At 58.7% G+C, this 15,306-nt stretch overlaps 1 protein-coding gene across 1 annotated transcript; it reads left to right on the forward strand.

The window, feature by feature from the left end:
- Window positions 1-414: 414 nt before the first annotated feature.
- Window positions 415-11,606, forward strand: DHX38 (DEAH-box helicase 38). Its single transcript, XM_082062683.1, has 26 exons — window positions 415-909; window positions 1,392-1,579; window positions 1,687-1,791; window positions 2,197-2,362; window positions 3,639-3,757; window positions 3,889-3,965; window positions 4,164-4,319; window positions 4,967-5,128; window positions 5,212-5,319; window positions 6,212-6,324; window positions 6,425-6,562; window positions 6,799-6,985; window positions 7,072-7,257; window positions 7,696-7,836; window positions 8,018-8,128; window positions 8,205-8,321; window positions 8,551-8,658; window positions 8,777-8,889; window positions 9,373-9,581; window positions 9,660-9,814; window positions 9,891-10,046; window positions 10,122-10,256; window positions 10,327-10,452; window positions 10,813-10,908; window positions 11,082-11,203; window positions 11,341-11,606. Exons 1-26 carry the CDS (start codon window positions 602-604, stop codon window positions 11,423-11,425), a joined length of 3,687 nt encoding a protein of 1,228 aa, XP_081918809.1. The 5' UTR covers window positions 415-601; the 3' UTR covers window positions 11,426-11,606.
- Window positions 11,607-15,306: the final 3,700 nt, after the last annotated feature.

Here is a 15,306-nt window from a genome sequence, read left to right on the forward strand (position 1 = left end):
GAGCCTGAAACCACACCGGGCTGCGATGCGGGACCGCGTGTGTCCGTGTGCGGGGCGCGGGGGTGCCAGCGCAGTGTGCGTGCGCCTGCGCGGGACTGCCGGGGGCTCTGCGGGTGTCCGGGTGTCCCCGCCCGTCTGCCGGGGGCTCTGCGGGTGTCCGGCTGTCCCCGCCCGTCTGCCGGGGGCTCTGCGGGTGTCCGGCTGTCCCCGCCCGTCCGTTCGCCCCTCCGTCCGTTCGCTTCCTGCCGCTCCCTACACGGCCGGAAATTTACCTCTGGCCACGTGACATCACACCGTTGCTCTGCTCCGGAAGTCCGCCGAAGGTCTGGTAGGCCCTCTTGTCTAGCAGTAGGGAAACTCCATGGTAGTTGCCTCTTTTATAGGCTCTGGACTCTACTCTATGGTGTAGGTGGGCTAGAGCGCCTCTTGTCGCGGAGCACTGTGGGGCGGCCATGGCGGCGCTCGGGCCACTGCGTTACGGTCGCTGAGGCAACTGCGAGCGGGTGCGGGGCTGTAGGAGCGGAGCAGGGCAGCTCCGGCGCCGACCCTCCGCTGACTGTCCCGCAGGCCCCATGGCGCCCAGCGCGGCCTGGTAGCGGCCATGGCCGAAGAGTCGCTGCACCGGCTGGCGGGGAGCGGCCCCGCGGCCGGCGGGCTGGTCCTGCGCGACCGCAGCGCCGCCGCCGAGCAGCACGTCTTCAAGGCGCCGGCCCCGCGGGCCTCCCTGCTGGGCCTGGACGTGCTGGCGGCGCAGAAGCGGCGGGAGCGGGAGGAGGAGGCGGCGGCCGGCGGGAAGCGCTCCCGGATCTCCTTGTACCGGGACTGGGAGGAGGATCGCGACGAAGCGGGCAGCCCTGGGGAGGACGAGGAGGAGACCGGCCGGGGCAGGCGGAGCGGCCGCAAGGACAGGTGGGGTCTGGTGGGGACACTTCCCGGCTCCGTGCCGGGGGAAGGAGCGAGAGCCCGGGCTGTGGGCGCTTCCCGGGGCTGCACCCCGGACCGGGGGCTGTGACCGCGGTGCCAAGCTCTGGAGGGCTTCTTGATGCGAAGCTGGGGGCACCACTGTACAGCTGAGGGGGCTGGGAAAAGCTCTTTCGCTGGTCCCCTGCCTGGGGCGTTGGGTAGCAGGGCTTTGGGGGCTGTCAGGCCTGCAAACATCCGGCCTGGTCCTGAGGCTGTGTCCAGATGCCTGGAGGCACTGGCCTGCTCAGAAGTGCACATGTCAGAGCCTCAGCAGGCTTGGGGGGCTGTTAGTGAAGGATGGAGAGTGCGCTTTTAATCCTGAGCTTCTGCTGTCGCAGACGTTAGAGCTGGAGTTGTATGAGGCAAGTCAGAAGCCAGCTGTTCCTCAGCACTGCTGGGCTTCTCTTAGCTCTGTTTTGTTTTTCTAGGCAGTATCGTTCTGTCCATGTGGAAACACCTTCCTACACAGGGGGTGTCAGCGAGGAGTTTTGGGAACGCAGCCGGCAGCGGGAGAGGGAGCGTCGGGAACATGGTGTCTTTGCTTCCTCCAAGGAAGAGAAAGAACGAAAGAAGGAACGCAGCAGGGATCGGGACCACGATCGGAAACGGGACCGTGGTAACTGCCCAGAGAGCTTTGTGACTCCTTCTGCTTAGGGTTTGGGCTTGGGCTTGTCCCCCAGCCTCTTCATGCACTGGGCATCCAACTTGACTTTATTTTTGCAGAGGAACGGGACAGAAGTCGTCACAGCAGCAGATCAGAGAGAGATGGCTCATCAGAGCGGAGCAGCAGGAGAAGTGAACCGGAGAGCCCCAGACATCGGCCCAAAGGTAGGACTGGGAGCTGGTACAACTCGTGTGAGACCTAGCAGGAAGGCGTTTGTTTCCTGCTGGTTTTGTTAGGACAGGCATGGGTAGAAAAACCTGTGGTGTTTCTGGTTAGAGCAAGCGTAAAACTCCTGGTTTGACCTGGGTCTGGGAGAAATCTGGCAGCTGTGTGTGAAAATCGGGCTGATCTCTGCACAGTGGGGTTTGCTCTGGGTCTGTGTGACAGAACTGTGGCCCTTTGCCAGCTTTCGCTGGAATCGCTGGGTTGGCCCTGTCTCCTGGAGGGAGGGCGAATGGGCACCCTCAGGTATGCTCTCTCTGTGCTCCTTGTTAGAAGGTGGAAGGTGGCCCCAGGTGCCTGGGGTCATTGTTTGAACATCAGGTGTCAAACCCTTTCTCCTATGCTAGATGCAGCCACGCCATCTCGCTCCAGCTGGGAGGAAGATGACAGTGGCTACAGCAGTGCCCGCCGCTCACAGTGGGAATCTCCCTCCCCCACACCTTCCTGCCGAGACTCGGAGCGCAGCCACCGGGCATCATCGCTGCGGGACACGGACCGGAGGGACCGGGACAGGTATCGGCGCCTGGGCTGCAGCTGTGAGCTGCTGAGCTGCAGAAAGGGTTGGGGGTGTGTGTGAGACTAGTGCCTGGCTGTGGACACTCGTTATAGAATCATAGAATTGTTTTGGTTGGCAGAGACTTTTAAGATCGAGTCCAACCGCTAATCCAGCACTGCCAGGTCCACCACTAAACCACATCCCCAAGTGCCACATCTGCACGTCTCTTCAGCCCCTCCAGGGATGGTGACTCCACCACTGCCCTGGGCAGCCTGTTCCAATGCCCGGCAGCCCGTTGGGGAAGAAATTGTTCCCAAGATTCAACCTCAACCTCCCCTGGTGCAACTTGAGGCTGTTTTCTCTGGTTCTGGCACTTGTTCCTGGGGAGCAGAGCCCGACCCCCCCCTGGCTTCAAGTTCCTTTCAGGCAGTTCAGAGATCAGAAGGTCTCCCCTCAGCTCCTGTTCTCCAGCTGAACCCCCCCAGGTCCCTCAGCCGCTCCCATCACACTTGTGCTCCAGCCCCTCACCAGCTCCTTTCCCTTCTCTCAACTCGCTCCAGCACCTCAAGGGCTTTCTTGGCATGAGGGGCCCAAAACTGCCCCCAGGATTCGTGGTTTGGCCTCCCCAGGTCCCAGCACAGGGCCGGTCACTGCCCTGGGCCTGCTGGCCACACCAGTGCTGGTACCAGCCAGGATGCTGGTGGCGTCTTGGCCACCTGGGCACACACTGGCTCATGTTCACCACTGTTACCAACACCCCCAGGTGCTTTTCCACCGAGCACTTTCCAGCCTCTCTTCCCTTAACCTGGAGCATTCATGGGGTTATTGTGATCCAAGTGCAGGACCCGGCACTTGGCCTTGTTGGACCTCAGACAATTGGTCTCCACCCAGTGATCCAGCTGGTCCAGATCCTTCTGTAGACCCTCCCACTCTCCAGCAGGTCAACACTCCCATCTAACTTGGTGTCATCTGCAAACTTCCTGAGGGTGTGCTCCATCCCCTTGTCCAGACCATTCATAAAGAGATTAAACAGAACTGGCCCCAATACTGAGCCCTGGGGACACCACTCGTGACTGGCCACCAACTGGATTTGGCTCCGTTCACCACAGCTCTTTGGGCCCAGCCCTCCTGCTGGTTCTTTACCCAGGGAAGAGCACACCTGTTTAGGCCGTCAACTGCAGCTTCTCAGGCAGAATGCTGTCAGCAGTGGTGTCAAAGGCTTTACAGAAGTCTATGTAGGCTTTATTAAAGTTTGGGTAGAGGAGACAATTCCTCCCTCATGCTGTTTTTCAGGTCTGTGAGGAGCAGGTACTCGGATAAGACACCATTGCCTACCCCATCATACAAATACAACGAGTGGGCTGATGACCGGAGACACCTGGGCTCCACACCACGGCTGTCCAGAGGGAGAGGTGAGGAGCTGGGGCTGAGCTGCCAGTCTGGGCAGCGGCAAATCCCCTTCCCCTGTGCAGCGGGAGGTCGGACGCAGTGGGATTTCTCTGGGGTGGCAGCGGGGCCTGAGCAGCTCACTTGCTCCCCACAGGGCGGCTCGCGGATGGGGAGGAGGGCATCGCCTTTGAGACGGAGGAGGAGCGGCAGCAGTGGGAGGACGACCAGCGGGTGAGAGCCCAAGGGCAGGCGAGGAGCAGTGGAGACAGCAGGCTTGGGGCTGCTGCTGCCTCAGCTCCGGGGCCAGCGCGGGGCTGCAGGGGTGGTGGGAGGGCCCAGCCCAGGCAGCGTCTCAACGCTGCGTGCTGTAGTGGGGCTGCCTGGGCTGTGGGGCCGCTGGAGCTCAGAGCCACACCACTCCTCTGCCAGCAAGCTGACCGGGACTGGTACATGATGGACGAGGGCTACGATGAGTTTCACAACCCCTTGGCCTACTCCTCTGAGGACTACGTTAAGAAGCGGGAGCAGCACTTGCACAAGCAGAGACAGAAGCGCATCTCTGCACAGCGGCGGCAGATCAATGAGGTACGGGGGAGATGCGGGTCTGGCTGCTCTGAACATGCGGGCTTTGCTGCCCTCAGGGAATATCTGCTTGCTGGCAGCAAAGGCTGAGCCCTCACTCTCGGATGGAAAAGGACAGTCTGTGCTCTGGCCCAGACTGAACACGGAAAGACTATCATGAAGTTCCCCTGGGAAGGGCAGCCCTGTATTTCCTGCATGGGCAGTTCGCAGAGCGGCTGCAATGGGTCACAGTGTCCAGAGGTGTAGAGGGCTGTGCTCCTTCTCTCCTGGTGTGAGCTACATTACTGGGCTTGTCTGCTTGTGGCCCAGCAGGTGCTGGGTGCTGCTGCCCTCAGCACATGCACAGGGTTACGTCCAAGTTTCCTGGCAGATTCTGAGTGTGGCAGGGGCCTGTGGACAACGTCTGTCCTGTGTTTCCTTGGAGACACTCCTGTTGACCATGATCTTCCTTTGGCCAGCCTGTGTTTCCCATACCTTGTTGCTCCCAGTTGCTGTTTCCCCCCACTGTCTATTTCGGGCTCCCTGGGCTGAAGCCACCAGTTTCATCCTGTTGTCAGTGCTGGGCCCAGGCCTGAGCTCAGTGTTCTGGTGTGATCTGTTGGGCTTTTTGCGGGGCTTCTGTGTATTTTCTGATAAGTTGTTTCCTGCAGGATAATGAGCGCTGGGAGACAAATCGCATGCTGACCAGTGGTGTGGTTCATCGGATTGAAGTGGATGAGGATTTTGAGGAAGATAACTCTGCTAAAGTACATCTGTTGGTGCACAACCTGGTGCCCCCTTTCCTAGACGGAAGGATTGTCTTCACCAAGCAGGTAGAGACTGACTGAAGGTACCAATGACAGGAAGCCCCGTGAGTGCGAGTCCTGTGTACTGAAGCGACGCCTCTTTCCTCCAGCCAGAGCCAGTCATCCCTGTCAAGGATGCCACCTCAGACCTGGCCATCATAGCCCGGAAAGGCAGCCAGCTGGTGCGCAAGCACAGAGAGCAGAAGGAGCGTAAGAGGGTATGCTGTGACCTTGTGGCTTACTGCCCCACTGTATACACTACTTGGTGCCTCACAGCTTTGTCTGGACTTTGCAGAATATGAGATGTAATGGCAATGATGATGAGGAGTTGGTATTTTTATGACCTGGGATATTCTGGCAGCCCAGCTCATTGCGTTGGCTCATAAGCAGCTGCTGTGATTTCCTCAGGCTCTGCCTGGGACTGGTGCAGGGAGCCTGATCCAAAGAACATTCAGATCATGGAGAAGGGAGCAGGTGGAGGAGCGCGAGCAGCTTGTGGACGGTCAGCAGTTGGTGTGGTGGCAGGATCTATCCTGTCATGTCTCAGCAGGAGAGTTGTGAGGAGGAGTGTTCAATAAGGTCATTTATTAGTTCTTGGGGGTGTTTTCTAGGGACTTTTTCTAAAGCTTGTGTGATAGCTGTCGGGAAAGCACAGATATGTTGTGAATTGAAACTGACCTGGATTTGAGCTACATACACTGTCAGTGGAATGGAGGTGGGAGCCAAACTGGTATCAGAGGGGAGAGCAAACTGGAAGTTGGGAGAGAGGCCTGTAAGCAGCTGTCAAGAGCAGGAATATTATTTCTGGTTCAAGATTTGTGTAGGTTTAAGTTCGAATTTAATGGAAGGGTCAGCAGCTGGAACCATTTTTTCAGGAGGTGGTTGGTCATCATGTGCCTGCAGTCTTTGTATCCAGACCAGTGTCTGAAAGCTTTGCACCAGTTCACTTGGAAGAGGGAGACTTAATGTAGGAATGGGATGTGTGTTCTGTGTCATAGCATTGGGGAATTATGGGGCTAATATGCTTTTCTAGTCTTACGAGTAGGATTGGAGAAGAATGATCTGTCAGTGCTTGCTATGGCAAAGTTTTGCTGCTCTCTGTCCTTCCAGGCTCAGCATAAACACTGGGAGTTGGCAGGCACCAAACTGGGAGACATTATGGGGATCAAGAAAGAGGAGGAAAAGGACGAGCTGGTGACAGAAGATGGCAAAGTGGATTACAAGTAGGAGCTTGCTTTGAGTTTCTCTGCTCAGCTGGTGATGAGGGTTGTTGGCATAGTGGTGTGCAGAGAGGCAGTTTCAGGGCTTCTGGTGTTTCCTTAGGACTGAGCAGAAGTTTGCTGAACACATGAAAGAAAAAAGCGAAGCCAGCAGTGAGTTTGCCAAGAAGAAGTCGATCCTGGAGCAGAGACAGTACCTGCCCATCTTTGCTGTGCAGCAGGAGCTGCTCTCCATCCTCAGGTATGGCTGACAGGGAGCTGGTCACAGAGCTTCCGCAGGGGGCTGGCTGACATCTCTAGAACCCAAGAGGGAAATTCTATATGTGTGGCACGTTTGGAAGCTCTACCTGCAGGAAACAAGGCCCATTCTTTGCGCTGCTGGCAGCAGCCCTCCTGCCTGAGCAGGTTGGCAGCCAGGGCTGTGACTGCACAAGCCCTTCTTTGTGGTGTATGAAGAGAGGCTTTTTCCTTTTTCAGAGACAACAGCATTGTGATTGTGGTGGGGGAGACGGGGAGCGGGAAGACGACCCAGCTGACTCAGTACCTCCACGAGGACGGCTACACCGACTATGGCATGATTGGCTGCACACAGCCGCGCAGGGTGGCCGCCATGTCGGTGGCCAAGCGTGTCAGTGAGGAGATGGGGGTGCGCCTGGGGGAGGAGGTGAGTCTGGCGGGGGTGCAGCGTGCAGCCTGGTGACGGGGAGTGCAGGGGCTGTTGAAAGACTGCTGCTATCTCTGCTCTCCCAGGTGGGTTATGCCATCCGCTTTGAGGACTGCACATCTGAGAACACTGTGATCAAATACATGACAGATGGGATTCTTCTTCGTGAGTCACTGCGAGAGGCTGATCTGGACAACTACAGTGCCATCATCATGGACGAGGCACATGAGCGCTCACTGAATACTGACGTGCTCTTTGGCCTGCTCCGGGAGGTGTGTGAGCCTGGGCTAGAGGACAGCAGCACATCAGCTGGGCTTACCGCGGAGCGTTGGCAGGGACAGTTCTTCTCTGCCAGGTCCAGGCGGCGCAGGCAGAGCTGCCACATCTCTGCCCGTGCTGCTCCAACATCCTGCTCCCTGGTTCTGGGGGTTAAATCTCCCTGAGTGCCTTGGGGCTGCCAGTGGCTGGCTGGCTAGCTGTCCGAAACTCTCGGTACAGAGATCTTTGTGGCATAAGGCTTCCTGGACCAAGGTCAGCGGGTCTTCTTACTGCACAGATCATGTAGCATCTGTGTTCCCTGGCACTAGTGGCCATTGCCTTTAGAGCGCAGCAGAAGCTCTGTCCTGTGCTGTTGTCTGAGCAATAGTGGGAAGGGCCTCCAGCCATGCACAAATGCCTCTTCCTTATTGTTCCTCTCATCTGCTTTCCAGGTGGTGGCCAGACGCTCAGATCTGAAGCTTGTTGTCACCTCAGCCACCATGGATGCAGATAAATTTGCCTCCTTCTTTGGGAACGTTCCTATTTTCCACATTCCTGGGCGCACTTTCCCTGTTGATATTCTTTTCAGCAAGGTATGGTCAGTGTTGCAGAGGGAAGTTGTGTTGTGACAGGAGGGGGTTGTGACTTGGGTGTACCGTACTCTGTGGTGGACAGAATGGGCAGAGGAGCAGTGGCCGTGCTGCGATGCAGTCTGGCATGCAGGATGGGGCAGGTGAGGCTGTTGGTGTGTGTAACCTGGGCTGTGCTGTTCAGACCCCACAGGAGGATTATGTGGAGGCTGCAGTGAAACAAGCCCTGCAGGTCCATTTATCTGGTGCTCCCGGGGACATCCTTGTCTTCATGCCTGGCCAGGAGGACATAGAGGTGAGCCACAGGGGTAGGCACTGTCCTACCCCCTTGTTTTTTTTAATCTTATGTTTACACCCCTCTTTATGTCTAGGTGACCTCGGAGCAAATTGTGGAGCACCTTGAGGAGCTGGAGAAGGCGCCTGCTCTTGCTGTACTGCCTATCTATTCTCAGCTACCATCAGACTTGCAGGCCAAGATCTTCCAGAAGGTGCTGATGTGTGCTCTGTGGTAGGAGTGGGAACGAGGGAAACTGGTGCAGGGAAGACTACTGAGCTTGAGTGAGAGGTGCAGACATGCTTTTTGTATCGCATGTGGAGGGTGACAGAAAGTGTGTGTCCCTTTCCACTTCTTGAGAGTCTCTATATTGCTGCCCTGTCCTCCTCAGGGACGCAGCGGCCCTTGCTCAGGGGTTTGACTGACATGCAGTATGTTTGCAGGCTCCAGATGGGGTCAGGAAGTGCATTGTTGCCACAAACATTGCGGAGACCTCACTGACAGTGGATGGCATCATGTTTGTGATTGACTCTGGCTACTGCAAGTTGAAGGTAACCTGAGATTTCCTGTGCTGTTCATGACTGTGATCTCTGGCGTTGGGCTGAGGGTGTTCTGTGGTTGTGACCCAGCCTTCCTTGTACTTCAGTCTGTTCTTCTGGTGCCCTGCAGGTTTTCAACCCCCGTATAGGCATGGATGCGCTGCAGATCTACCCCATCAGTCAAGCCAATGCCAACCAGAGGGCAGGCCGAGCTGGCCGAACAGGCCCAGGCCACTGCTTCAGGTAGGCATGTCACTGCCGGCCCTGTCATACCTGCAGTGTGGCATCAGGTTGTATATAATTTTTTCTCACTGGAGCTGTTAATTATCTTGAAATTCTGGGGGCATGAGGGTGGTAGGCAGGCCATGAGGCCTTCTCTTTTGGACTCAGTGCCTCTGCAGAGCAAAGGATCTGCTCCCGATTCTTCTCTTGCCCATCTTCACTTGTGGCTGTTCCACCCTTAGTGCTCTCGGGATAACAGACAAGTCATGGGGCAGCTTTCTCAGGGCTTTGCTTTGAGACTGGGAGGACTGTGCTGGAGAGGGCTGTGCACTGTGCTGCAGCCCAGGCACCCTCGTGCTGGGGCGGCCACGCTTTGGTGAGGCAGAGGTTCCTTCCTGGGGTACTGCTGAGCGCAGCATCACTGCCCTGCGCCAGGTTGGCCTGGGCAACAGCTGGTGGGTTGGTGAGGAACACAGGAGCACGGTCTTGGCGTCTGTTCCCCAGGCTCTACACCCAGAGCGCCTACAAGAATGAGCTGCTGACAACCACGGTGCCTGAGATCCAGCGCACCAACCTTGCCAACGTAGTGCTTTTGCTCAAGTCCCTGGGTGTGCAGGACCTGCTGCAGTTCCACTTCATGGATCCGCCACCTGAGGACAACATGCTGAACTCCATGTACCAGCTGTGGATCCTGGGGGCCCTGGATAACACAGGTACTGGCTGCTGGGACAAGCTGTCAGCCCATGGGCCTGGGACCTGCCCAGCTGCTGATCCCTGTGCTGTTCCTACAGGTGGTCTGACCTCAACAGGACGTCTCATGGTGGAATTCCCACTGGATCCTGCACTCTCCAAGATGCTTATTGTCTCCTGTGACATGGGTTGCAGCTCTGAGATCTTGCTTATTGTCTCCATGTTGTCTGTGCCTGCCATCTTTTATCGGCCTAAGGTACCTGTTGGCTCTTTCTGCAGTTTGGGGCCTTCCCTGCCCTTTGACTAACCAGTGTTCTTGGCTCACCCTTCAGGGCCGAGAGGAGGAGAGTGACCAAGTACGGGAGAAGTTTGCTGTTCCAGAGAGTGATCACTTGACCTACCTGAATGTTTACCTGCAGTGGAAGAACAACAGCTATTCCACACTGTGGTGCAACCAGCACTTCATCCATGCCAAGGCCATGCGGAAGGTGAGGCGGCAGCAGCGAGGCCGGGGGAGGGAGCCTTAGGCAGGAGAGGGATGTGACCGGCACACAACTTTGCAGGTGCGGGAGGTGCGTGCCCAGCTCAAGGACATCATGGTGCAGCAGCGGATGAGCCTGGCATCCTGTGGTACTGACTGGGACATTGTCAGGAAGTGTATCTGTGCTGCCTATTTCCATCAAGCTGCAAAGCTGAAGGTGAGAGGGTCTGCGGGGGCTGGGAGGCCCTGTATGGAAACAGGTGGGCTCACCGTGCTTCTGTCCGCAGGGCATTGGGGAGTACGTGAACATCCGCACGGGCATGCCCTGCCACCTGCACCCCACGAGCTCTCTCTTTGGCATGGGCTACACGCCAGACTACATTGTGTACCATGAGCTGGTGATGACCACCAAGGTGAGCGGCTGCTGGGGGCTGGCGGGAAGGGTGAGAAGCGCTCCAAGGGAGGTGGTGGAGCTTTGTCAGAAGGCCAGTTCTCAGCCTTTCTCATCTGTACCAACTAGGCACATCCATGTCATCTGCAGAGTCATGTTTGTCCCTTTCCCAATATTTTTTCCTGGCCTGTGTGTGGGGCATATTTGGACCTCTTTGCGGTCTTACCAAGTCCAGGCCATAGCAGCTGCCGAGGCCAGGAGGCAGGGCAGCCAGAGAAGTGGCATCAGCAAGGGTGTGGGAGGGAGCTGGCATGGTTCTGGAAGGGATGCCAAGGTCCTGAGAGTGCCACCTGTGACCCTGTGTTTCCTTCTGTCCCTGCAGGAATACATGCAGTGTGTCACTGCTGTGGATGGAGAGTGGCTGGCAGAGCTGGGGCCCATGTTCTACAGTATCAAACATGCTGGGAAGTCAAGCCAGGTGAGTCTTCTGCCCAGGACCAGCTGGCAGGTGGCAGCCCTGCTCCATGTCTGTGCTGATGCAGCATATGTGTGTGTGTGTTTTGACGTGGAGGGAACAGGGCTGTGGGCCTGCAGAGAGCCTGCTGCTGGCCAGCTCTCTGCCTTTCCCTGACCTGCTGCTGCCTTCTCCAGGAGAACCGCCGCCGTGCCAAGGAGGAGGTGTCTGCCATGGAGGAGGAGATGGCTTTGGCGGAGGAGCAGCTGCGTGCCCGCCGGGAGGAGCAGGAGCACCGCAACCCCATGGGCAGCGCGAGGTGGGTGCTGGCCCTTCCTGCCCGTGGTTGTCTGAGCAGGAGCAGGGACTGCATGGAGGATCCCAGCTTCTCTGGGGCTGTTCTGATGCAGGGAAAGGTTGCATGTTCCACTAATCACCCTTCTCCTCTCCTGGCAGATCTACTAAAATCTACACCCCTGGGCGGAAGGAGCAGGGGGAACCCCTGACACCACGACGCACCCCAGCCCGCTTTGGCCTCTAAGAAGGCAGTACCCATTCCTTCGGAGCTTAAAGACTCCCAGGAGCAGCTGAGTCTTAGGAGAGTGCCCAGCTCTTCCGATCACTGTGCTCTGAGGCTCTCTACAGCTTGTGGCCAAGGAAGGCTTTGGTGCTTGGCACTGATTTTGCTACAGAACAGAAATAATTTTATTTGTTTAAAGGTTGTCAGTCTAATCCTGGTTTTGTTTTGCACTGCGTCTTGTCCTCGAGGCAAGTGCTGGATGGAGGCAGCCATGCAGAATCATGTGGGGCTAGCACCGTCCCGTTGTTCCTCTGTAGATCCTGGGACAAGTCACAGAATTATACTGACCTGGAGGGCGCAGCCAGCCTGTCCCTGGCCCACGCTGCGCCAGAGGCAGTTCTGCCATTGCCCAGCCACCCCTGTACGCACACAACTGTTGGCCCAGCCCTGTTCCAGGCCAGGCTGTGCTGGGAATTCTGCTCGCCTTCAGCTGTTCACAGGTGTGGTGCTGCTCACGTGTTCTGACTGTGAGGCACTTGTTCTCCCGCAGCCTGCCCAGGCTGTCCTGAAGGTGCCTGGCGGAAGGGCAGGGGAGATGCAGTGATGAGCGGTGCAGGAACAGTCCCCATCTGCTGGCCTGGCAGGAACTCAAGTGGTTCTGCCCTTGGTGTGGGACAGCAGCCACCTGCCCCTCTGCTCCACTGAGGCTTCTCACTCACATCTGCTCCTCCACACACTGGCTGATGTTGACCAGCACCAGCTCTCTGTCCTTGCACAGCCTGCTGCTGTCAGAGCATGCCAAGGCATGGGAACAGCCCAGGGTTTCTACCTGGAAAGAACAACCCCAGCACCACGTGTGAACCAGCCTGTGACAGCACCTCCCAGCCGCGGTGTGCCTGGGAACAGGGGTGCTTGGGGAAACCCAGCTGTGGGGCAGCAGCCTTGTGGGGGGCAGAGGGGCTGGAGGTGCTGCTGTCTCGTAACAGCTGCTCTGGGGAAGAGCTGTGGCCTCAGCACTGCTGGCCATGAGCTTTTGTCATAACATGGTAGTTCTGTGCTGAGGGGCTTCTTTCCAGCAGTGGAGCAGAGAGGGACAATTAAAGAACAAGATGTTCAGCCCTGTTGCTCCCAGATTTGCAGCCTTCTGCTCAGGAGCCTGGGATCTGCAGCATGCTGCCCCCTACCCTGTCCTGCCTCTCTTCCCTGGGCCAGCGTCTGCTGTTCCCTGGCACCAGGGCCCAGCCTGTGCTCCTGCCCTTGGGCTGCGTGCTGCTCCTTTCCATCCTGCACCTGCTCCATGGCCTTGCTGAGCTCTTCCTTGAGGAAAGCCAGCTCCACCTTGCAAACCACCAGCTCCTCTTCTCGTGCAGCCAGAGCTTGCTCACTGTCCTGGCGTAGCTGCTGCCAGTGTTGGGCTTGGCTGCTCAGCTCCTGCAGCCTCTCACGCAGGGACTGAGCCTATGGGTGGCACAGACAATGAGACTGGCTGAGCGTGGGCTCCTGCTGTGCTCTGGGAGGCTTAGGACATACCTCCTGCTTGCTCTGCTCCTGGGACCCCTGCAGCTTCCTCAGCTCCCAGTGGAGCTGCTGCCTCTGTTCCTCGTAGTTTGCAATCTTCTCCTCCTGCTTGGCTTTTTCTTGCTGGGCTCGGGCCAGCTCTGCCTGCAGGGTGGCCATGTCCTGCACCTGCATGTGAAGTTGCAGGGCAGGGAGTGTTGGCCATGCATGGGCAGGCTGGGGCTTCCCCAGCAGCTGGTCCTGCCCAGAGGCAGGGACAGGCTCTCTGCAGCGCTTGGCTGCTCCGGCACTGAGGGCTCCTGGTGGCTGCGTCCTGAGGCTGTCCTGTCCCTGCCCTCACCTGCTGCACCAGCTCTGCCAGGTGCTTTCTGTTGGAGGCCACTTCCCGCTGCAGGTCTTGGATGGTCTCCTTGGCTCTGCTAAGCTGCTGCAGACTTTGCTGCTCCTGGGCCCGGGCGGCTCCCAGCTCCTCCTGCAGCTGGGCCAGGCTGTGCCGCAGGCCCTGGCTCTGCTCCTCCTGTGCCCCCAGCTGCAGCGAGGGCAATGCTTTGGTGGGTGGTGCAGTGCTGGGCTAGGGCTGCTGCCTGCCCAAGCGAGGTCTGTGCCCTGGGCTGTCCATGGGGCTGGGAGACAGTGACCAGGCTGAAGGAGGGGACCCTGCGGCAGGTCTTGCATCCTCCCTACCTGCTCCTTCAGGACTTGGAGCTGTTCTTGGCTCCTCTGCAGCTTCTCTGCCGCGTGGGCCGCAGCGTGCATATGTTGCACCGCCTGCTCGAGGGTCACCTGCTGTTTCCACTGCCACTGGCTCAGCTCGGCCTGGAGCTGTGCTGCCAGCTCCCTGCAGCAAGGGCAGGGGCTGAGCAGGGCAGCCCCAGGCTGCCCTCCCGCCAGGGAGCAGGCACAGGCAGAGCCGCGCTCGGGCTGTGGCTGGGGACAGCTGCCTGCCAGCTCTGCCCGCCTGCTCTGTGCCTGCTCAGCTGTGCTGCTGCCCACTTGCTGCTGCCGTGCCCGCAGCTCAGCTGCCACCACACAGTCAGCCTCGTGCCGGTGTTCCTCGGCTGTCCGTTCCTGCCTGCAGCATGTCGCCTCGGCGTCCGCCGCCACCTGCAACAGCAACACAGCCACGTGCCGTCTGCTGGCTCCCTCCTGGCCCCGCGCTGCTGCCAGGCAGCCAGCGCTGACCTGCTGCAGCAGCTCCCTGTGCTCCCGCAGGATCTCACAGCTGCTGTCGGAATGGCTGTGGGTGGCCACATAGGATGTGACCTCTGTCTGCACCGCCTCATCCTTCTGGTCCTGTGGAGATGTGCGTCACTGCTCTGTGGGTACCCAGCAGGGCACAGGACCCCTGATCACCTTGTGCCCCTGCTGCAGAGAGGCTGGGGATGCAGGGGCAGCTGGTTTGAGACAAGGGGCTGTTGGGGAGGGCCTGTGGCAGAGGAATGGGGCTTGCACCAGGTGGGAGGCAGGATGGCTGCTGGCTCCTGGTCCTCTCATCTCTGTGTAGTCCCTGTTGCAGCAGCATCTGCTGGACACCCAGCAGCCATGGAAATGCATCCCCGAGGTCCCTGGCCTGACTGCCCACAGGAGGAGAGCAGTGATCCCAACGGGCTGGCGAGGCTGTAGGTTGCTGCAGTGCCCCCAGCCCTGGGATGGTGCCCAGGGTGTCAGTGGAGCCATTGGGGGCTACAGTGTCCCAGCTCTGCTTGGCTGCCTGGACTGGGCCACGCTGGCCCCATGTCTGGGCTGCTCCGTGTGGGTGCGGTGCTAAATCCATGTCTACATGTGTCTGGCAGTACATTCCCTGCCCTCCCCAGGGCAGCTCAGCAGGCAGGGCCATGGGGCAGACATGGCGCCTAAGCTCACCGTGGGACGGTTGTGGGGGACACATGTCCAAGGGCAGGGGACTCATGCAGCCTGGCCTGTGACTGTTGTGCCTGGCAGTGGTACCTTGTCCATCAGTGTCAGGTACTGCTGCATTAGAAAGATCAAGTCCTGGTGCTTCTGCTCGACCGCACACTCCTGCTGCTGCAGCTGCACCAGCCGCTCGCGGTTTGTGCCCCTGCAGAAGTCCAGGTCCAGCTGCAGCGCCTGTATCGAGGCCAGCACCTGCGCTGGCTCCAGCTCCTGCTGCTGAATGTCCTCGTGTGCCTGGGGCTGCCCTCGCTGTGGCTCCGGTGCTGACGCTTGCCTTTGGCCCTACGACACAGCATGAGCAGTGTCTGTCTGGCTCAGGGCCGTGGCCAGCCTGTCATGCAGCTCCTGCCAGGCCCGGGGGCTGGGTGACCATGCTGGCAGTCCAGGTTTTGGTCAGAGAGCAGCGATGGAGTGTGCTGGTGACAGGTGGGCACAGACCTCCCACCAGGCAGCACCACCCCAGGTGTGTG

This window comes from Streptopelia decaocto, assembly GCF_964273445.1.
Source record: "Streptopelia decaocto genome assembly, chromosome: 11".
NCBI lineage: Eukaryota > Metazoa > Chordata > Aves > Columbiformes > Columbidae > Streptopelia > Streptopelia decaocto.